This window comes from Mchenga conophoros, linkage group LG11 (genome assembly GCF_057382185.1).
Source record: "Mchenga conophoros isolate Kocher_MC1m ecotype Shallow Benthic linkage group LG11, M_conophoros_male_GT1.1, whole genome shotgun sequence".
NCBI lineage: Eukaryota > Metazoa > Chordata > Actinopteri > Cichliformes > Cichlidae > Mchenga > Mchenga conophoros.
The window spans coordinates 27893609-27914783 of NC_140536.1; the positions used below are offsets into that span (position 1 = coordinate 27893609).

The 21175-nt window shown below is 43.9% G+C and overlaps 2 protein-coding genes across 7 annotated transcripts; one reads left to right on the forward strand and one right to left on the reverse strand.

Annotated features, from left to right (window-relative positions):
• Positions 1–155: 155 nt before the first annotated feature.
• virma (vir like m6A methyltransferase associated) lies at positions 156–15631 on the forward strand. 6 transcript variants are annotated; one of them, XM_085292177.1, is made up of 27 exons: positions 156–246; positions 688–800; positions 2675–2761; positions 3699–3747; positions 3837–3999; positions 4140–4259; positions 5061–5312; positions 5832–6562; positions 6758–6895; positions 6986–7212; positions 7309–7836; positions 7942–8096; positions 9311–9393; positions 9611–9704; positions 9834–10222; positions 10311–10466; positions 10554–10789; positions 10884–11133; positions 11219–11436; positions 11573–11705; positions 12398–12538; positions 12634–12788; positions 13004–13100; positions 14113–14279; positions 14373–14722; positions 14931–15077; positions 15189–15631. In XM_085292177.1, exons 1-27 carry the CDS (start codon positions 184–186, stop codon positions 15446–15448), a joined length of 5502 nt encoding a protein of 1833 aa, XP_085148303.1. In that variant the 5' UTR covers positions 156–183; the 3' UTR covers positions 15449–15631. The 6 variants fall into 6 exon arrangements, with proteins under 6 accessions (XP_085148303.1, XP_085148305.1, XP_085148304.1 ...); XM_085292179.1 differs by having other exon boundaries at positions 15237–15631; XM_085292178.1 differs by having other exon boundaries at positions 5061–5282.
• Positions 15632–15702: 71 nt separating this feature from the next.
• On the reverse strand, positions 15703–20842 carry rnf41l (ring finger protein 41, like). Its single transcript, XM_085292181.1, has 6 exons — positions 19775–20842; positions 19467–19673; positions 19167–19306; positions 18296–18458; positions 18090–18210; positions 15703–16774 (listed from the first exon to the last, which is right to left on the reverse strand). Exons 2-6 carry the CDS (start codon positions 19670–19672, stop codon positions 16370–16372), a joined length of 1035 nt encoding a protein of 344 aa, XP_085148307.1. The 5' UTR covers position 19673; positions 19775–20842; the 3' UTR covers positions 15703–16369.
• Between the last annotated feature and the right edge of the window lie 333 nt (positions 20843–21175).

Genomic DNA, 21175 nt, shown 5'->3' on the forward strand with positions numbered 1-21175 from the left:
TGAATTTTCCAACTAAATTTCTCATACCAACAACAACTATTACTACTACTACTACTAATAATAATAATAATAATTTATTTATTTTATTTATTTTGTTTTGTTTTTGTAGGGGGGGTGCTTGCTCCGGAAGTATTGACTTTAATCCGGAAGTTTACCCCTGGCCCGGCCGATAGCAGTGGAGCGATGGCGGGGGACCCTTCAACGGAGCTTCTTTTTCTGGATACGTTTAAGCATCAGAGTGCAGAGGTAGTGTTGTTTAACACTTAAACACACGCTTTTATGTTTACTCCATGACTACCTGCATTAAAAGTTAGTTTCAAGCGCGTTCAGGAGTTTTGAGGAAGGATGCTTAACTTCCAGGCTAACGCCGTTAGCTAACCTTAGCAGCTATGTGATGTCATTATCCTGGTTTTAAGCAGCGATTACTGCACAGCTGCCCGTTTATACATAACGCGTTTGTTTGATGTGAATTTAATCCTTATACATTAGTAGCTCAAAGAGTTGCCGTCTTTTGTGTCTTTGCACAGTTTGATTGGTGGTTAGCCAGGTGGCTAATGCTAACTTTAAAGTGTCAGGGAGCATGTTTACCTCGAAGCGGGAGTAAAAGTGACTAATGCGGAAGGCGTAGGTTATAAATGAAACATTTCATCATTGTTTGTATCAGCAATCATGTCTCCTTTGTTTCAGTTAACCAACATAGACGTGGTGCGGTTTCCTTGCGGGGTGCTGATCACAGAGGTGCGGGTCATTCCTCCAGGGATCAAAGCTCATAGTAACCTACCTGACAGCAGAGCGTTTGGGTAAGATTCACCATCCCTGCTTGAAAACACACTCATGCATCTTACTGGCTACACCCAGTCAGGCCAAACGAATTCTAATAGCGTTGCCAGCATGTATATTGCACTGTTGTCTTTTTACTAATTTTGAGACTGTACCTTTAAAAGGCAAACACCATTTCAGTGTGGCTACCGTCCTCCTCAATGTAGTCTTCTACTAAAGCAAAACCACAACCTGAGCTTTACATGACTCAATGGACCATTTTACCTCAGAATTGTGCAGAGAAACCTTTAACTTCTGCATAGAACTGATAAGGTTTCATTTCAGAACACAGATTGCCTCAGATGAATCCATTGATTTGTGCATGATAGTGAGAAAGTGCTTAAAAGCCATAGGCTAAAGCACTTTGAGTCATGAGCCAAGTCTGATTCAGACTTCTATGGGGAATCTTTGTAAAGTTTACAACACTCTACATAAATGGCTGATGTCAATGCTGGCATTGACGCTTGCGCTGGTGCATTACATATTAATTACCTTGTAGTGATGTCCCGGTGTTTTATATGTGTTGCCAGCTGATAGAAACAAATGAAATGATGTGACTTTGTTTTGTTTTTTAAAGCCTTTTGTGGGGCCTTTTGTCCTTGTAGTTGTTCCACTTCTTTATACCTTCCCTTAAGTCCATTCCGATAGTTTTGGTAATCTCCCTCCAGGAATTTGCTGACATTTTTGAGTCTTTATATCTATGGTTATTTTTTCTCATGCTGAAGTGACAATTGTTATTCTGTCACCAATAAATTCAAAAACTGTCAGGTCATGGCGTATGTTTTCAGCTGAAGCATAAATTCCTGTTTAGGATAGAAAAGTGCCATTTATTGCCCGTTATAGCAATGTGGCCCGAAAGTTGATTGATATCATTTGTACTTGCCACAAACACAACAGTGTTCTGGCTACCTTTAGCACAAAAATATCTGAACCTCGTTGTTGGATCACAGCGTTGGTTTGTTTGCATTTCCATCGTTGCTGAGTTTTAAAAATGGCATGTTTGAGTCTTTTGAAGGCGTCTGACTCATCCAGTGATATCATTCTCTGGCCAATCAATGACATGCAGTCTGTTAGTGTCAGATTTTTAGCTCGACTCAAGTCGTTTGGTACCCTGGCCAAGTACTAAAATGCACCTGGTACTACCACTTAATGGAAACCCCTGAAAACTGGGTAAAGTCAAGTAGGTGCTAGTGGAAAAGAGGCAATACTCAATGGTGTCATCTTTGTCCCAATACTAGAAATCAGAATTATATAAGAAAAGCGAACGTTGAATTGGTTTTGAGTTGCAAAAAACCTTCGGTGTTATTGCTATATTGCCTTTAGAGATGTCTTGGGGTCGCTGTTTTTTTTGTTTGTTTTTTTGCTATGGATACCTGAGATAAATGTGTGTGTCTGGGGGAAATGGAGAAGCTTCTGTGAATAAAGAAGTGTGTGCATTTGACACCTGAGCTCCATTGTTGAACAGGTCTCAATTTCCCCCAAACCTGCTGAGTGATGTAATTTAGCTCAATGAACAGACTCAAGAATGCACAGTCCTCTAGCATTGGTATGCATTGTGGTAGTATTGATATTATGATAAAGTGCATTTATTTTCTGGAAATCCATGAAACTCATGATGTATAAGTAACATCTGGTTCAAAGTTCTGCCATAAAAGCTACTTTTATCATAGCTACTATGATCCGTTTTTTGTTGAATTAAAGGCATTAAATTCTATTTGTGTACCTACAAATGTAGCTACAACTGAGTGTTTAATATCAAATCGCACATCGTATCGTTGATGGGTCACTCAGAGTTATAAGGTCCTCTGGATACTCGAGTCCTGATTCTTTTTTTTCTTTTTTTTTTTGTTTCCAGAGAGACTTCTCCTCATGCCTTCCAGTTGGAGCTGTTCTTCAATAATGTTACCAAACCCAACAGCCCCACCTTCCACAGACTGGGCAGGTGAGAATTATTTTCACTCTCCCCTCTCCTGTTTTGTTTTTTAAACCGTTTCTCGTTCTCTACCTCTCCATTTCCTGGTTCAATCTCAAAAAGTCTGTCTCACCTGTAGAACCAGTCACGGTAGCATCTGAGACCTGTTCTCACGCACGCTCCCATATTCAGGTGTCTTTGTTCTTATGCTTGGTCAACTGGTCTCTCCAGAAACCGTGCCCACACTGCAGCAGAAAAAATGTCAAGGTCTCAGTGAAATAGGTGATTGGTGGAATGTTTGAGTCAAGTATTTTTGTTCTAACCTCATAATAACACAGGTATATGCAGTAGCACCAGAGCGTAAGCCTGTACTTAAAGGTGGCCATTGTGTCAGCGTTATTAAAAAAGAACAAAAAAACTGTGCAAACATAACACACCCGACTTATTATCCCTACTGGGAAGTTTGGGAGGAGATTTTTCAAACCAGTGTGATTGCTTTCATAGTATCTTACAAATTTTTAATAGATGTGAATGTAATATTTATGAACAACATTTCTTAGATAAGAAATCAATCTAACATGAAGCCTGATTAAGACCTGTTTGACTTGTAAAACCCTCAAACTACTGTATCTGCTTGGAATAACTACCATATATGTCAGTATGTTGTGACCAGTTGAACCAGATAATTATAATTTTAGAAGAGGTCATCATGTCATGTGACCTGTCACATAAAAAGGTAAATGCCTTTTATTAGAAGTAGTAAGCAAGTAAGGGCAGAGTGCGATATAGAGCACGGTGCGGGTGTATGTGTGTTTTAGACATAGCTACACAGCAATTATATGCTAGTTTAAACTCACGTGCTGAAAATAAACACAGAGACTCATGAGGAACAAACATATGTTAGTTTAGCACTGGTTCATATCAGCACTCTCGCTTTAACCTGCTCTGTCTTGCTTTCTGCCCTCAGTTTGGAATATGATGAAAACAAGTCCATTGTGTTCAGACCCAGCGGAAAGGTAAATGGTCATTCATGGACGAGTAGGTTTTTTCATTCTTCTTCCCACCCTGCTGATTCGTGGATAATTAAATGGATTTGTTCATGCAGGTGAATACAGATGGCCTAGTGTTGCGTGGCTGGTACACAACTCTGACTGTTGCGGTGTACGGGACAGCGGAGCGGCCGCATGGACACGACCAAGACTCACCTCCTCCCCCTCCACCACCACCCCCTCAACAGCCCAGCGGGCTCAAGAGGATCCTTAAACAAGGTGATTTAAAACTGACCGTCACGAGAAATACATTCATTCATTGGGCAGAAACCTCCCCAAGACTAGGAAAAAAATAGTGATTGCAAACCTGTAAATCTCTTCTTCTCCCACATTTTCCTACTTTAAATTGTGCTTTTAAGAGTGGGAAAAAGATGACCAGTACAATGGCAGCCCACCAAGACCAGCACCCAGAGGGCCTCGCACCCCACCTGGTCCTCCACCCCCGGATGATGATGATGAGGAGCAGGTTCAAATGACGGGTATGAACTATAATATATCTCACTATTTCAGCCACTTTTAAAAAACGTATTTGGCTATTGCTTTAGCTGCTGAGACAGTAATTAGTAATAATAATAAAGTGTTTCTTTATATAGAAAAATTCTCCACATACTAAAAAATGATGTAAAAATATGAAAACATAAGGTCATATAAAACTCATTCTGTTTAGAGTTACGCTCAGTTCTTCCTCCCGCTAAGATAAATTGTAAGTAGGTAAATTATTTATATAGCTCCTTGTAAGACCAGAACCAAAGTGTTTTAGAGAGGTGAAAAATAAATAAATAAATAAACAAACAATGTCAAAACCAAACTTCTTAGTAGATAGGTTTTAACCTGTTTTTCAAAGAAGGCCAGAGAGTCAAGGGTGCGGAGAGAGATTTGTAAGCTGTTCCAGTTTTGACACTGAGGTTATGAATCCCCCGTAGTTTTCAGAAAGGTACGTGGAATCACTAGAAGACCTCTATCTGCGGACCTGAGGATCCTGCTTAGAAAAATGGGGTGGATAGACAGTATAAGTGGGGGCCTCACCTCATAAGGCTGTTAAAGTAAGAACCAAGACTTTAAACGTATACCCAAGTTTAACCGGAAGCCAGTGCAGACTCTTTAACAATGGGGTGATAAGATTTGTTGGTTAGTGTAAGAGTGGGGAGATAGCTGTGCAGAAGAAATGTAACACATTCTCAATAAGAATGATACAGTATCATTTATTAATGAGTTCTTGTTATTAAATGGGTTGTACTCTGTATGTTTGTGTGCCGTGTGTGTTGTTGTAAAATCTACAGTGGGCGTGGCCAAGGAAGAGCCGACCGAGGGCCGTGACGACTACCTGGAGAACGTGTCGCCTGAAAGATCGCTGCCCGCTGACGAGACGTACTCGGATGCTGAACAAGAAGAAGAGGCCGAGGAGGAGGAGGAAGAGGAGGAGCAGGAGGAGGAAGAAGATACACGGACTGAGGGGAGTGCGCCGGAGGAGGAGGATGAAGAAGAGGAGGAGGAGGATGAGGGTGAGGACGAGGAAGAGGAGATGGAGGAAGGTAGGGGAGTTCTTATGCAAGAGTAGGATTGTCTGCAAACCCAAATGGACGCTTCTCCTCTAGAAAATCAACTCTGCTCGTGGTTGCCAGATATCTCGGGTCCACGGGAGCAGGGTCCATTTGGGACTGAGAGTGAGAGAGTGTGTGCTCTGGCATGCTGCATCCATCTCGAACTGCTGGGTGGTGCAAACTCTCAGAACACCCCTGAGGGCAGCTCTGAAGGCTTATGGTTAGACTTCATAAGCCGACATGTGGATGTCTTCCTGACACGTCCTCACAGCCGTCGCTGAGTTTCTGTCATGCATGCAAAACTAACCCTGCATGTTGTGAGTGATGCTGCCAGGTGGTGCCAGGTTTGTGAGTGTATGCAGCTCTGTATGAGAGGGACTATATAGTTTCCGCTGGCCTCCTTATTCTCACTCGGTTTTATATACATTATTATGAAACAGATGATGCATTTTTATAATGCTTTTAAAGTGAATAAACTCCCTCCTAAACAACCTTTCCACCTTCTTATAGATAATGATGGCTATGAACAGATTTCCAGCGATGAGGACGATCTGGATAACGGCAGCTTCAAGTTGCAGAACTTTGACATGGACTACACTCCTGAGGATCTTGCATCTGTTCCACCGGTCCAGTACGACCCATATGAACGAGAACTCCGACCCTTGCTCTATTTCACGCCTCCATACAAAACTCGCTTTGATATACAGTTTGAGAAGGCCACTGTGGAGGAGCCCAAGGAGGCAGGTGGAGCAGAAGGACCAGCAGGAGGAGAGGAAGCTGAGGCTGTGGCTCAGCTGAAAGAACTCTTAGCTAGTATTGGTGATGACAGAGATGCACGATGGGTCAGTGCTCTGGAAGAGGCTCCTGGACTTCTGGCCAAAGGGTTGGCTTATTTAGTTAAAAGGGGAGAGGGAGAGATAGAGGACTCTGTTAGAGTTTTAGTCCAGTGGACTCTCCAAGCTCTCAGTATGGAGGTTGCTCTCAAACAGCCCATTGCCCTTAACCTCAGACAGCTGAAGGCTGGTGCTAAGCTAGCTTCATACCTGGCAGAGTGTCCTCAGGGTCTCACGATGCTGCTGCATGAAGGGGTTCTGAATGTGCTGCTGGAGCTGCTCCATACAGACCACGTCTCCTCCACACTGAAGCTGAGTATCCTAAGAGCTTTGGATGCTCTGATCAGCGCTCCTGCAGGGGTGGAGGCCTTCCTACATGCAGGAAATTCAGAGAAGAGTGGCTACCAGGTTAGCAAGAAATATCCAATCATCATTCATCTACTTTTATTTCCATCATATACAGATGTTCTTGTTGGTTTCTAGAGAATGAATTGAATATTAAACCAGCTTTAAATTATGCACATCTAAATTAAGATGATTGTGTCTGAAATAATTCCTCTGACTGATCAAGTCTGACCATCTATACTTTATCCTGCTTCACAGCGTCTGGTCCAGCTGTTCCTGCATGAGGAAACGGTGAGGGTCATAACAGCTGGAAATGCTATATTACAGAAAAGCCACATGTATGAGGTGCTGGTTGACCTACAGCATGCAGCAGCTGCATTGAGTGAACCACAACAGGTAACAACACCCATTCACACCCACACTTTCATATATGTTTCAGTGGCTGAGAATGTTTTTGTGGTAATCCTGCCTGGCCATCATCCTCAGGAGGAGATGGATGATGCAGAGAGCCCTATGGAAGAGGAGCCTTCGCTAAGCTCCACCGCTCTGAGTGAGGCAGAGCTCGATAGGTTGGCAGGTGCTTTGGAAGAGCTACATCACCTGCTAGAAACAGCCCCTCATTGCATGGTGCAACCTCCTGGGAAAGCCTTCCCCACTACTGCTAGAATTACAGGGCCACAGGAGAGGGACAACCCCTACCCATCACTGTATAGGTACATACTAAGACATAAGCATCACAGTGTAGCATAAATTTAAATATAATTTAGACACATTAATACATGTGTATTTTTGCCCTGGACCTCTTTCAGGTATATGCATGCATGTCATTTTCTGGAGAGCACAACGGTGGTGTTGTCAGCAGCTGCTGCAGCCGGCCATCTTGGGGTCACTCAAGCTGTCAGAGAGCTTCTGCGCTTCCTGTCGCTCACCCAGTCGGGTCTGCTCTTCCTTCTCGCCCAGCCCACACCCACCAACCTGCTGTTGCGCCTCCTGGCGTCGATGGCAGAGTCCGAGGCAGAGGAGAGCATGTGTACTGGGGGAGAAGCGGGTCTGATTGGGCCAGGGTGCGGTGAAGAGGGCTTTGGCGTGTGGCTGATACAGGCCCTGCATGCTCTGCAAGGCGTGTCAGAACTCATGAGCCATGTGGCTACAGGAGGAGACGGTGGTGCAGGCCTAGATGAAGGTGACAATCCAGATATACTGGGCACGCTCCATGCGCTTTACCTGATGACCTTTACGCAGACTGGACGCAGCGCCGTAGCTCATGTTTTCAGCCTGGATAACAACCTTTCCTGTCTGGTCACGCTGCTCCAGCACCACAGCAAGGACGGACAGGGGTACACTTGTTATTCCCTACCATTTCTTCTCCCCAACCTTTTTTCTTGTTCTCTGATTTGACTTCAGTATAAATTCATGTTTTTTTGTCTCTCTTCCTCTGTTAGTGAGGGGAAGGCTCGCAAAGCGGTGACATATAACTACGCCTGCATGCTGGTCTTACTGGTGGTGCAGAATTCTAATGAGCTGCGGATGATGGAACAATATGCCGCTCCGCTGCTCTCTATAGCCAAGGCTGATGACACCAATGCCAAGTTACAGGGTAATTCTCATCAATGTCACAACTATATTTAAGTGCCAGCTCAAATATATTTGGGATGCTGCATGTTTAAAAAAAAAATGGGAGAGGGAAACAAAAGACTGGAAAAGTAAGAGAAACAGCTGTAGGAACATTTTGCAGCTAATTAGGTTACCTGGCAACAGGTCAGTAACATGAGTGGGTATAAAAAACGCATCTTAGACAGGCTGAGTTTCTTAGAAGTAAGAATTGGTCTGCAAAAACATGTAAATTGTAAAGAATTTGACTGTCTCATCTTTAAATGATTCCAAGAATCTGGAGAAATATCTGAGCGCAAGAAAATCAGTATCGCTGCCGCTGATCTCAGGTGGCACTGCATTAAAAACAGGCACGATTCTGTCATTGAAATCACTTCATGGGCTCATGAAGGCTTCCAGAAATGTAAACACATTTCACCATGCAGGTTAAAGCTCTGTCATGCAGTGAAGAAGCCCTTTGTGAACATGATCCAGAAACACTGCTGTCTCCTCTGGGCCAAAGTTTGTTTAAAATGTACAGAGGTAAAGTGGAAAACACGGACACCATGTTCTCCAGACTGAAGAGATCATCTAGCTTGTTGTCAGTGCTCAGTACTCGCTTCCATCTCTTATGGTATGTCAGCTTACACATCAGGAAAGGTACCATGCATGCATGCTCCCACCCAGATGATTTCTTTTTCAGGGAGTGCCTTTCATTTTTCAGCAAGACGATGCCAAACTGTTTGCTGCATCTGTTACAGCAGCATGGCTTCATAGGAGCAGAGTCTTGGTGCTGAACGGTCCTCTCTGCAGTCCAGACTTCTCACCAAATGAGAACATTTGTAGCATCATGAAACCTAAAACGCCGCACAGAAAACTCGGTGCTGTTGAGCTGCTAAAATCTTATGTCAAACACGACTCGGACAACGGCTGGGCTCATCAGTTTCAAGATTATGGACTGCTGTTAAAAGAGGGGATGTTACACAGTAAACATGTCTCAACGATGTCCCCCAAGCCTTAGTATATTGTTTACATTTTTTGTGATCTTGATCCGATTTTCTCCAAAATGAAATCAAGCTCATTGGTTTCTACCCTCACATATGCCCTCGGGAGGAGAATAAAATGTGCGTTTATGAGATTTGCTTTGCAAATCATTGCATTCTGCATTCTATATAAGACAGTTTTAATTGTTTGAGTGTCTTTGTGTGTGCGTTTCTTTAGAGCTCAGTAAATGGTTGGAGCCAGTGGAGAAGCTTCGCTTTGAGATTGGCAGCATTCCCACCCTTATCGACTATATCAAACAGGTACAGAGCTCTCACTCATTAAACACTCTGCAAGGTAAAGTAAATGAAATGTTTTTTGGCTTATAAGCATCTACACCAGCTGGTAAGCTGACTCACATCTCTGAAATCCACAGAAAAATCCAGGGGGATAAAAAAAGTTAACTCTTCACTGAAGTGCTCTGTGATGTATTTTTCAAAGCGGTTTGTCATCCTGAACATGGTTTTCTTTTGACTCCAGAATGTAGAAAATGTGTTAACTGCTGAGGGAACCGGGCTGGTCACTGCTCTGAGGGTCCTCTGTCACATCGCCTGCCCACCTCCTGCTGTAGAAGGTAAGGACCCCAACCAAACTTTGACCCCAAATATGACTTTGTTTTTATTCTGTTTGCTTTTTTATAGTTTTCACTTTATGTTGAGATTAGATTAGATGGTTTTTCAGCAGCTCCTTCTCCACTCCACAGGTCAGCAGAGGGATCTGAAGTGGAGCCTTGCAGGAGTCCAGCTTTTCTCTGGGGAGGGTCTCGATACGTGTGTGCGTGTCCTGCAGAAGCTATGCAGCGTGTTACTGCAGCCGTGGCGCGTGCACGGGCACATGGGTCCGACGCCGCAGCGCTGCATGATCCTCAGTATATGTATCAGCACGCTGCGGTTGCTTCGCACCATGCTCACCGAGCTGCTGCGCGGCGGAGCTTTCCAGTTCAGGGACACTCGCGTGGCCAGCGTGTTGGTGACGCTTCACATGATAGTGTGCTCCATTCCTGCTTCTGGGCGTCTTGATGGGGAGGAGACCAGAGTGCAAGTGCTCATTGTTGACGTCCTGCTCACCTTTACGCAGGGTGTTAATGAGGAGGTGTGTGCGGCATCAGATAACAGTTTTGATACTAAATGGGGCTTCAGTTGAGATTTTTAAGAGACACCATGTTTGTGTCATGCTACAGGTGACCCATACAGAAGAGACTCTGGCCAGCAACACGTGGTCTCTGATGCTAAAGGAGGTTTTGAGCTCACTTCTCAAAGCTTCTGAAGGCCTTTTCTCTGGTCTGACACTGCTGTCTGAGCTTCTGCCTCTTCCACTGCCAATGCATAGCACTCAGGTAACTCTCTCTATCCTGCGCTTTAACCTGCTCTGATATTCTTGTCTTCATACACACATTAATATTAGAAGGCCTTTGGCTCCACAGGTGACATCAGTCCAAGATGTGGCTGTAGCCTTAAACACAAGGAAGCTGTGGAGCATGCACATTCGCGCACAGTGGAAAGTGTTTTCCGAGGCATTCAAATGTGTGTGCACCACCACCTGCCCTCCTCTCCTGGCCATACTCAGGAGAGTGTGCGTTCAGCTGGCAGACTTGTCTTCACCCACTGCAACACACATCATGAAGACCCTGCTGGAGCTCCTACTGGAGGAGCTGCAGCCGTGAGTGAAGGATGCACAAACTCACACATCAACATAGCGTCTGTGTTTTTTCCTGTAAATCATATTTCAAATGTCTGTAACCTGTTACTTGCAGGGCAGAGGGAAAAAGCGTCTCCTGGGCCCAGGTCCTGCGGCTCCTTTCTTTGATGGATACTCTGGTGTCTCAGAGAGCCTGTAAGAGTGCAACACTGCATCTGCTGTCCGGGTCAGTTTCTGGAGATGAACAGCTGGCCGACCTGTTCCCCTTGTTGTTGTCTCTGTTGGTTCCTCCAACGGATCACTCCATACATCAGCAGCAGTGCAGTGTACTAGTGGGGACAATATTACAGTCACTGTGTGACCAGGTAAAGCTGGAAGTACACAAATTTAAAAAAGAAAATAAATCTTTTAATGGAAAAATACTAAAAACTGTAAAACTGTCTTCACCAGGACATTTCTCTCGTGGTGTCTCCACCTGGTGAAAGCTGTGTGTCAGAGGCTGAGCAGCTGGCCAATGCACTTCCGGGACGAGAGATGATGTCATCGGTGTGCAGTTCTCTGTTGGAGGTTTTGGGGAACGCAGAGAGCAGCGTGCCCCTCCTCCTCACCTGCATCAGGACTTTGACATTCCTCACAGAGCACGACTACGGACTCTACCACCTCAAAGTGTAAACAAGAACCTTTTCTTGTTTATTTGGCGTAACTGCTTCCCCACCAATACCACCCTGCCATGTTGCTACGGCACACTGTGCCTTTGTCTTAGTTAAAGGAGACGTTGATTACCTCTGATTATCTCTGTTTCAGTGCTCTGAAGAAACATGGCGCTGGGCTGTGCTCGCTGCTGAAGAGGCTGGTGTTGTCCTTCAACAAAGACTCAGCAGATCTGCTCTCATCTCTGCTCGACTTTCTCAGGCAGATCCTCCACACAGAACCAATGGTAAGTACTGCTTAGATGATCATTAAAATCAGGATCCTGTCCCTTTAAACTAACAGAGAACAAAGCAATACAGCAAACACAAATCACAACATAATAAATAAAACTGTATATTTGACAATAAAAACAGAAGAAAGGCTCAGCATTAAATTAAAGGTAATCTGTTTGAGAACAGAGCAGTTTTTCAAAAAAACAAATGAAGCACTGAAGGAATACGTACAGCTAAATGATTAGTCTGGAGGAGCCCTAAACAATAAAAGCAAACAAACAATCCTCTTTAGAGACGGAGTCATAAAGAGGAGCCGATCAGAGTCGGTTGGTGTTTAATCAGAAGTGTAAGCAGCATCATTTTTTTTAAGTAAGTGTTACTTCTGTGAAAAATATTTGGACAAAAGACTACAAAAGAGACTACAGCAAGGACGTCGCTTCTTTGAAAGCATTCCTCCTTGTCCTTACGTGTTCATGCTAGTAATTTAGTTTTCCTTTTCTAAGAGTTTCCTTCTGCAGCCGCTTTTAAAAAGCTCTATTAATAATGCATCACCTCACAGAAATGACTGGCTCCGCATAAAGGAAAGGCTTTTTCATTGCATATTTTGTCTTGTCCTTCTGATAATCGCTTCTTTTCTCAAGCTTTTTCCAGCTTATCTCCAATCATATTTGCTCTTCATTCTGTACCTGTCCTCGTTTTAATCCAGTGTGCTGAAGAGGGTCACGGCTCGAGCGAGGATCCTGCTTTTGTTCCTCCACGGTTGCTGTCGGGCTCTGAAATGAAAGCTCTGCTCCAGTGGGAGGAGTCAGAGTCACATCCAATACCTGCTTTGGAAAAACAGATAGCGGTATGAAAGATGCACACAAGTACATTGTGTTTATCAAAATAAAGGTCCGGGCTGCCTTGACCTCAAACTTTCAATGCTTTTGTCTATGTCTTTAGAAACTATGTAAAGATGATGATTCCCTGGAGACCATGTTGGAGAACGTGATTGCTCTGAGGCAGACGTTGCAGGCGGCCACAGACACGCCTCCTGCAGCTGACACCGAGCCCACTCTGCCAGCACCAGAAACACTCGGGGCCCAGTTTAATCACAGGTTGGTCCTCCGCGTGACGTATTAATACTGAATCATTTTCTCCTCATCACTTCGAGTTGTGAAGCTTATACAGCTGGAGCGAGGGAGGATCGCAGTTTGCGGTGACAGATTGATTGAATCAGATATTCATAACAACAACCACTTACACATGAGCCATGTGAAAAATTAATGGGAACGGTAAACTGATCATTGCCCTGGGCCTTTATTGTCTGTAGGACGGTTTTCATTCTGTCTGAAGCTCTGGATGAGCAGCTGAAGGCTCTGTGGTTCTCTCCGTTCCAGACTGATGACATTGAAACAGACCTTGATATGGTAAGAGTGTGTGTGTGTGTGTGTGTGTGTGTGTGTGTGTGTGTGTGTGTGTGTGTGTGTGTACATTTCCAAGAATCTCTAGAGCTTATGTTTGGCGTGCACATTTATGGTTAATCATTTTTGGATGAAAATTTGATTACAGCTTCTGTTTTATTCACTGTTTTATGCGTTTTTGTATTATTGCTTTTTTTTTTTTTTTTTTTTACTTGATCTTTGTTGATGTAGAATTTTTTCACATCACCAGCAGTTATGAATCCTTTTCTGCTACTGAAACTCTGGTATATCGAGTCAAAAAGAAATATTTGTTGCTGTTACCGTGTTAGCTTAGTGGGAGCATCATGGTCTGTAAAAAAGTATTTGATTCACTGTGCACCATATGGGTGTAACTACAAAATTGCAGTTGTTGTGGCTGGCCCCTCCCTTAGTGATGGGGTGAGTGATAGGGAGTGCAGTTGTTTGAGAGGCGCTCCGACTGGAGCTGCTACTCCTCCACATCTAACGGAGCCAGTCCAGGGGGTTTGGGCATCTGACGAGGATGCCTCCTGGGCGCCTTCTGGGTGAGGTGTTCTGGGCATGTCTTACCTGGTCTGGCGAGGGAACTCCTCGATAAGCTGGAGGGAGTGGCTGGGGAGAGCGAGGTCTGAGTTTCTCTGGGTTCGTGACCCAAGATAAGCAGAAGAGGATGGGATGGATGTAAAATGACTACTATGACAGGAAGATTCAATAGGATGAGTCCTATATTTTGGATATTTATATTTATCTACTATCCACTTCTTAGAGTCCTCTCACATATTTTAAGTGCTTTCTGTTCAGTGCTATGTTCTTCCTCTTCTTTTTTAAGTAAACGTTCTTTGCTTCTCTATCTTTAAGGGATTTAAAGGATTTTTTTAAGTTGAGGTTCTTTGCTTCTCTGGCTTGTAAGGAATTTGGAAATACCACAAGCAACAACATTACATGGTCTGTTTATGTTTTCTATATAATATGTATGATTACCTTTTTGTCTGTGTGGCAGGTGAAGGTGGATCTGGTGGGTCTGGCTCAGGAGTGTTGTCCAGAACTGGACCTGAAGGCGGAGCTGGAGCGCTCCTTCTTGTCTGAGCCGTCCTCTCCGGGTCACACAAAACCTACGAAAGGCTTCCGGCTGGGCAAACACAAGCATGAGACGTTCATTACGTCTAGGTACAGCGTCATTGTGATTTCTATATATTTTTATTCGCACAGAATCTAGTTTAAGATCAGTTTCATGGTGTCATCTTGTGTTTGTCTCTGCAGTGGGAAGTCTGACTACGTCGAGCCTGCAAAGAGAGCTCACATCATGGCTGCTCCTCGTGGCCGAGGAGGTCGAGGAGGGTTTGGGCAGAATGTCTGCCGACCGCATGATATCTTCCGCCTGCGCAAACAGAATACTTCCCGTCCTCCCAGCATGCACGTGGATGACTTTGTTGCAGCGGAGTTTAAAGACATTACGACCCCTCTAGGGCTTCTGCCTCCTAAACGACCTCCAAAAAGCGCCCCCAAACCTCCCACCAGAGGGCTGTTCACTGGTAACAGAGGCAGAGCTACTTTCCACAGCCAGACTCGCTTTTTCACTCCACCACAGCCTAAAGGTGTACTGCTGTCAGGTATGTACTATCAGATACGCACGAGTCTCATAGTTGCCAGGACATTGTCATAGTTGCCTCATCATTACATGCAGCACACAGCAGGGAATCCTGGTCATTATCCTGGGAAATACTGTGTTTCGTTTAGCCCTGCACAAACTGCAACTAAAATACATCAATTGTCCAGCAGAGGGTGACAAATCCCCCCCTTTTTTCCCCCGTTCTGTAGGAAACTACACTCGGAGAGAAGGAGGCCGAGGGTCATCGTGGAGTGGTCAGGTTCCAGCTGTTACTCACAGAGGGACCTACAGTGAACCCCGCGGAGGACAGAGCAACTTCACTCGAGGGCCACTGCCTTCTCGGCAATCCCCTGCAAGTAAGGACCACACACACAGTTTTACATTTTATACCGCTCTCTTTTTCAGTCTTTTATGTTCTGTTTTATTGCATTTGTTTTACTTTTTTATCGCTTTGACCTGTATTAAAGGTGTTATAGGGGGAAAAAAAAGTTTGATTCACTCGTTCCACACTTCAGGTGCGTATCGGCTGGCTCTTCGGGATCGAGCTCCACGCGGCAGAGGAGGTACTGGCCTGTCGTGGATTAGCGGCGGAGGAGGTGGCGGTGGTGCCGGGGGAGGCGTCGGTGGAGGCGGTGGAGGGGGAAGAGGATCTCAGGGGAGCAAGTTCAGCGGTGGAGGAGGGAGCGGAGGTGGGAGGGGCAGACATGTTCGCTCCTTCACCAGGTAAATCCTCCTGGACAATGACTGCAGCCTCTCACGGCAACAGAAGGGCCAATCAGGATATTATATATGCTGTCTCCATGGAAACGTGGTGGTATGATGTTGTCACAAATAATGTACAGACTGTGTTGATGTTTTCAGTTTTGTTATTATTAGCTGTATTCAGAAAATAAAAGTGATAGCAAAATGAGGCCTTTGTGTGTGTTTTAAGGGAATGTCAAATAAATAAATCGTCTGTGGTTCTCAGATAAAATGTTTAAAAATGCGATCCCTCTTGTGCTGTCTATCACTGTGTTTGCAACGGCTGCAGCTGCTGCATTTTTCCCGTTTTTTTGTTGTTGGTGGTGATTTTTTTTATTTCTAAGGCTGATCTCATTCGCAAACCCTGAAACTGTTCGAAAAGGAGCACAAAACCAGTGGTATACAGACACGGTTGGTATTATGGGATATTATGGAAACTTGAACTATGTGGTCATGTGGGACTAACATTAATATATCTTAAATAGGTGGAATATGTGACCGTTAACCCTTAAAAGTCGAAACCATGAAATAATTGCCAGAAAATTCATATTTTTTGAAAATTCCGTTTTTATTGAACGTTCTCTCCCATTGAAAAAATGAATTCAACATATATTTTTTTAAACTTGTCTATTTTTTTACATTTCACAAAAACTCACGCTGAATCGTTATGTGGTTAACCTCAGGTGTAAAAAAAAAATATACGTTTGGGGATTCCAACTTCTTGAAGCTCACTGACGATACACTTAAAATGACGTCAGGTGGTTCAAAAATCCAACACACAAAGAGCTGATCTTTAAGCATTAAAAACACAGCGTAGCAAAACCTTTCTTTTGTAACATGTTTTACCCAAACCCTAATTTTGTTGCTAAATAATACAAAAATAAAGATTTCATATATTGCAGCTTTTTCAGATCACTGTCACCTCCCTGCTCTTCTTTTTAATGCAGTCCAAGGTCAGACTCCGGGTCCCACCCTTGCGCCCTACCTCACCCAGCTGTGGTGATGGGGGTGGGCCTGATGCATGTGAAGCCTGGGCTGAATGCAGTGACAGACTGGAGGCATGTGAAGAAGCCTCTCTCTGTTGATGTCTGGTTGGCTCGGTGTGGAGTTCCCAGCCTGATGTCTGCACCTCTCCCTGATGCTGGTCCCTGGCTGCCTGTTCAGTGGGATTCTGGCTCCTGGTGGGCTGCAGGTCTCTGAGGACCTGTAGCAGTTCTCTTTTCTCCAGCTCTGCCTCTGCCAGCTCTTGTCTCCTCAAACGCTCTGCACCTAGCAGTGCACGCATGTCACACATCACACGGGATAGCTGACCCTGCACAGACAGGATATGACGTGAAGCAATAGAGTAGTTTTATGTGTGATGCCAATTTCAGCCAGGCTTTAGCTCCTGGACAGATGTCCTCGCATTTGACTCTAGAACAATTTGGTATACAGAGGAGTTCACGGTTAACTCAATGATTACATGGTGTATTCCAGTGAATACAAATCCAGCCCAAATCATCACCTCACCACCACCGTGCTTCTCAGTTGGTGTGACGTGTTTGTTTTGATTGTGTTTGACTTCCAAATATTCACCTCATCTGTCCAGACAACATTGTCCCAGAACTCTTTGTTCAAATGCATCTTTGCAAACTTAAGCTGTGCTGCCATGTTCTTTTTAAAGAGAAGATGCTTTCTCCTGCAACCCTTCCAAACACGCCATACTTAATTGTGCTGTCATGAACTTCAACTTTTAATAAGTTGTGGCATGTAGAGTCTGGAGGTAGTTTGTTTTTTTTTTGTTTTTTTTTTACAGTTTCTCTCAGCACTGCACAGTCTGACACTGGGATATCCACTCCTGGGAAAACTGGCAACTGTCTTGAGTGTTTTCTGCTTGTAAATAATCTTCCTTGCTGTATAATCAAACAGTTTGGAAATGACCGTATAACCTTTCCCAGATTGTTAATATCATTACTGATGTTAAGCCTCATTGGTATTGTCTTAACACACATCTTAATGCTCCAAAACAGCAAACTGCCTGCTTCTTTAGAGATTGTCATGCCAGTTAAGTGCATTTGATTATCGGCACGTGGCTTCAATTCCCTCTTAAATCCTTTGTATCCAGTAAAACTGTACATACACTGCTTCTGCATTCTGGCTTAGTTTTGTTATGTGTTATGTCATTTAGCTGTGTGGTTCACCTGAGGTTGTATTTATTAATTTTAGAACCTGCTACGAAACAGATTATTTTTTAAATGACCGATAAGTGTACTTTCTTTTCTTTTTTTTTTATTGTGATTTTATGGACTTAAAAAAGATCTGTAAACTGCCACCATTTATGGGCCTGAGAAGGTGTCCTGCAGTGTGAGGAATCAGATATAATTTTCAGGCCTTGCTTATTTCAAAAGGACAGTGAAAAAAACAGTTCTCACTGTTTTTAAAAAATATGGCACCCGAGCAAAAAAGTCTGAATGCTAAGATGACATTCACACAGTTCAGACTTCTAAAAGCATTTTGCCTTTAAACTTTCAGCATTTTTTAAATGATTTGCACTGCATTGTACTTTCATAGTAAATGTATCCCATGGTCACAAATCTGTGCTTTAGTACTATCTTCTGTTGCATTTATGTGGTAACAGGACATTTTACCTTGAGCTCCTCCACCTCGTTCTTCAGCTGAGACTCTTTCTGCACCATGTGTCTCCTCTGCGAGTCCAGCCGAGACTCCATCTCTCGTCTCACCTCTTCCACCTTGCACAGCATCTCCACCCTACAGTTGACATTTAATGAGACCAAGTCATGATGGTGGTGTTACCTCTGAGTTCAGGCTTAGAAGAGAGCACAGAAGAGCTTACCTGAGCATCTCCACCTCAGTGCGCAGCTCCGCTACACAGTTATGTTGTGTCTGGTCAATGGAGAGCAGCGTGTGGCCGCAACCATTAGGACACTCCCTGCTGCGAAAGCTACATTCTGACAGGTGAGCCTCCAAGCCCCGCCTCTCGACCTGCACGGGACAGCCTGAGAGGGAAAAGTCACAAGGGTGCAAAGGCCTCGCATGGAGCCACCACGTTATCAGTGTATAAGACAGGCTTCTAAAGCATCTCCACAAAGATGAAATTTATTTGCAGGCACGAATTTTTCCATAAAAATCATCTGTGTGTACAAAGAGGAGATAATCTACTAACACCACCAAAAATGTACTTTGTAAACACTTTGTGTATCTAAAGTAGAGTTATTAAATCTACAATGTAGTCACAGATCACTGCAGTCACACAACAGCAGAAATTTCAGGTGATTTTAGTGACTTAAACTGCACACCGCATGCACACACACCGCATGTGATTCAACCTACCACAGTGGTAACATATGTACTCTCCACCTGCCAAACACGGGTCACAGACACATGGTGAGCACAAAAGCGCACACTTGCATGTACATGTTTCAAACAGACCTAAAAATCACTCATTAAAGAATGAATGAAAGCCGACTCTCACACAGTGCTCTCTGTGTGAGGCTTGTGGGAGCTTTCAGTCCTAAAAGTGCACCTGTTCCTGGGGTAGCCAAGACAACAACAGGGCCCACCTGTTGTTCACCCCCACAGACGTGTCACATTACAGTTGTAACATACACATCCATGAGGATTGCAGTTTGACTTTTACTGTCATAAAGACTTATAAAAACACACTGCATGAATAGTGTTTTGTCCGGTGTGATGTTGTCATGTACCTGTGTTAGCGCAGGATATGAAGGCAAATTCACACTCGTCCTCGTGTGAGTGGAGGCTCTCCAGGGAGCAGACCACCTCACACCCCTGTGCTGCATTCACACAGCGGATCTGCAGACGGTTCAGATCATTACGCATGTACCTGCAAATCAAACCAACACAGACAGAAACTCTTAGAGTGAGAAAAGCAGCATACTGTTATAACGCTACTGACTTGCATGAAAACTTATCTGCAAAACTTAAGAGTGCATGATTACGAGGAAGTGAAGCAAGGAGCACAACTGCAGGAGACGGAGACTGACCTGTACAGTGGTTTGAGGCTACCCACATCCAGTGGCAGTCTGTCCTCAGGACAGGAGTGGTGATGGACCAGCCAGGTGCTGATGCAGGAGCTGCAGTAAGCATGTTCACAGGGTGCCTGGAGGGGGCGCTCCAGCACATCTCGACATACACAGCACAGTAGACCCTCATTCACGTAACCTACAAACCTCTCCAGATCATAGCCCATCCTAATAAAAAAAGAAAAAAAAAGTTAAACAGATTAAACAACACACGGGTAAAGCAGGAAGCAGTCTTGTTTCCTCATTTGTTTCTTTTCTTTTTATCTTACCTCAGATGTCAACTTTCACTTCAACCAACTCCTACTTCCTTCTTTCTGCAGGTTTTGACTCCACTCTTTCCTCCACGGGCAACCTGCCGTCCTATCTCTGCCACATCCTCACTCTTAACACCATAAAGGTGAGGGTCTCCTCTCCTTTGAAGCCCTCCCCTACCTTTGAGAGTGCGTCTCCGTGGAGAGGTAACCCTGACAACAAGGGTTCAGGACACAGGAAGGCAGCTGTCAGACGGGACCAGATCAGATGAGAGAGACAGGCCGAATTACAGTAAAACACTGAACACCGAGTCTAAAGCAGACAAGTTCTGCAGCAGTGTTGTTGTCTAGCTATTAAAAACCTGTGTTGCTGTTGTGAAGCATTCAGAGATTACTGCTGTCCTTCAGCTGTTTTTCTCTCTCTTAATGACCCACCCTATCCTAGGTTTCTCCCTCTCTCCCTCTCCCTCTCTCTCTGAATGTGGGATTAAGATGGATTACACTCTCTCCCTCCATGATTGGATTACAGACTCAATATCAGATGGCACAAGAACGCATGATCACAAAAATCAAAGAGCACACCAAATGCCTGGACTCATCATCCTGTTCTCTTTATATCCTCTCAGTAAGACTTACAATCACACAAACAGTAATTCAAAATGACCCCGTACCAAGTAAAGCTCTCTTATGCATACAGTCCTCTGAAAAAGTATTCCCCCCTTCCTGGTTTCTTAGTTTTTTGTATATCTTCACACTTAAATCTTTCAGATCATCAAACTAATTTTTAATGTTAGACAAAGATCTTCGGGATGCCAGTGTAAATAAAGTCATTTTACATCAATCTTGATGATCCTCAAGACAAAAATTTAACTTTCTGGAAGGGTTGAGTCTGGTTACCTCTGCATAAAACTAACTGCATAAAACTAAACTGCATAAAACACTTAATTAAAAAAGCATCATATCAACAGTTAAACAAGGTGGTGATAGTGTAATGGTCTGGGGCTGCTTTGCTGCTTTAGGACCTGGATGATTTGCTGTAATTGATGGGACCATAAATTCTACTGTCTACCAGAAAATCCTGAAGGAGAATGTCCAGCCATCCGTTCTTACCCTGAAGCTCAACCTCACTTGAATTATGCAGAAAGGTTTGGAGGTTTGGATAGTTTTTTTCCCCCCTTAATAAATGTCCTGTCAGTATTATCATTTAATATCAGTATTAATAATTAATATTATTAAATGTCAATATAATTAAGTATTAGCGAAAATAACTTAATACAACTACTATATAAGTATTACTTTCAGGTACCCTCAAATTGAGTAATTTGCGGTAAATTTTGAAAAGTTGACACGTTTGCCTTAGCCTTGCAAAAAACATGTGAGGCGAGTTTACTGTGGTAGCTGTGCTAGTGAAACAAAATA

Coding starts and splice junctions, on each gene's coding strand:
- virma (XM_085292174.1), top strand. CDS start 184: ATGGCGGGGGACCCTTCAACGGAGCTTCTTTTTCTGGATACGTTTAAG. Junction 247..687: donor TTAAGCATCAGAGTGCAGAG/GTAGTGTTGTTT, acceptor CCTTTGTTTCAG/TTAACCAACATAGACGTGGT. Junction 11,706..12,397: donor TCCTCCACACAGAACCAATG/GTAAGTACTGCT, acceptor GTTTTAATCCAG/TGTGCTGAAGAGGGTCACGG.
- rnf41l (XM_085292181.1), bottom strand. CDS start 19,672: ATGGGCTATGATCTGGAGAGGTTTGTAGGTTACGTGAATGAGGGTCTA. Junction 19,307..19,466: donor AGCCTCAAACCACTGTACAG/GTCAGTCTCCGT, acceptor TTTGATTTGCAG/GTACATGCGTAATGATCTGA. Junction 16,775..18,089: donor ACGAGGTGGAGGAGCTCAAG/GTAAAATGTCCT, acceptor CTGTCTGTGCAG/GGTCAGCTATCCCGTGTGAT.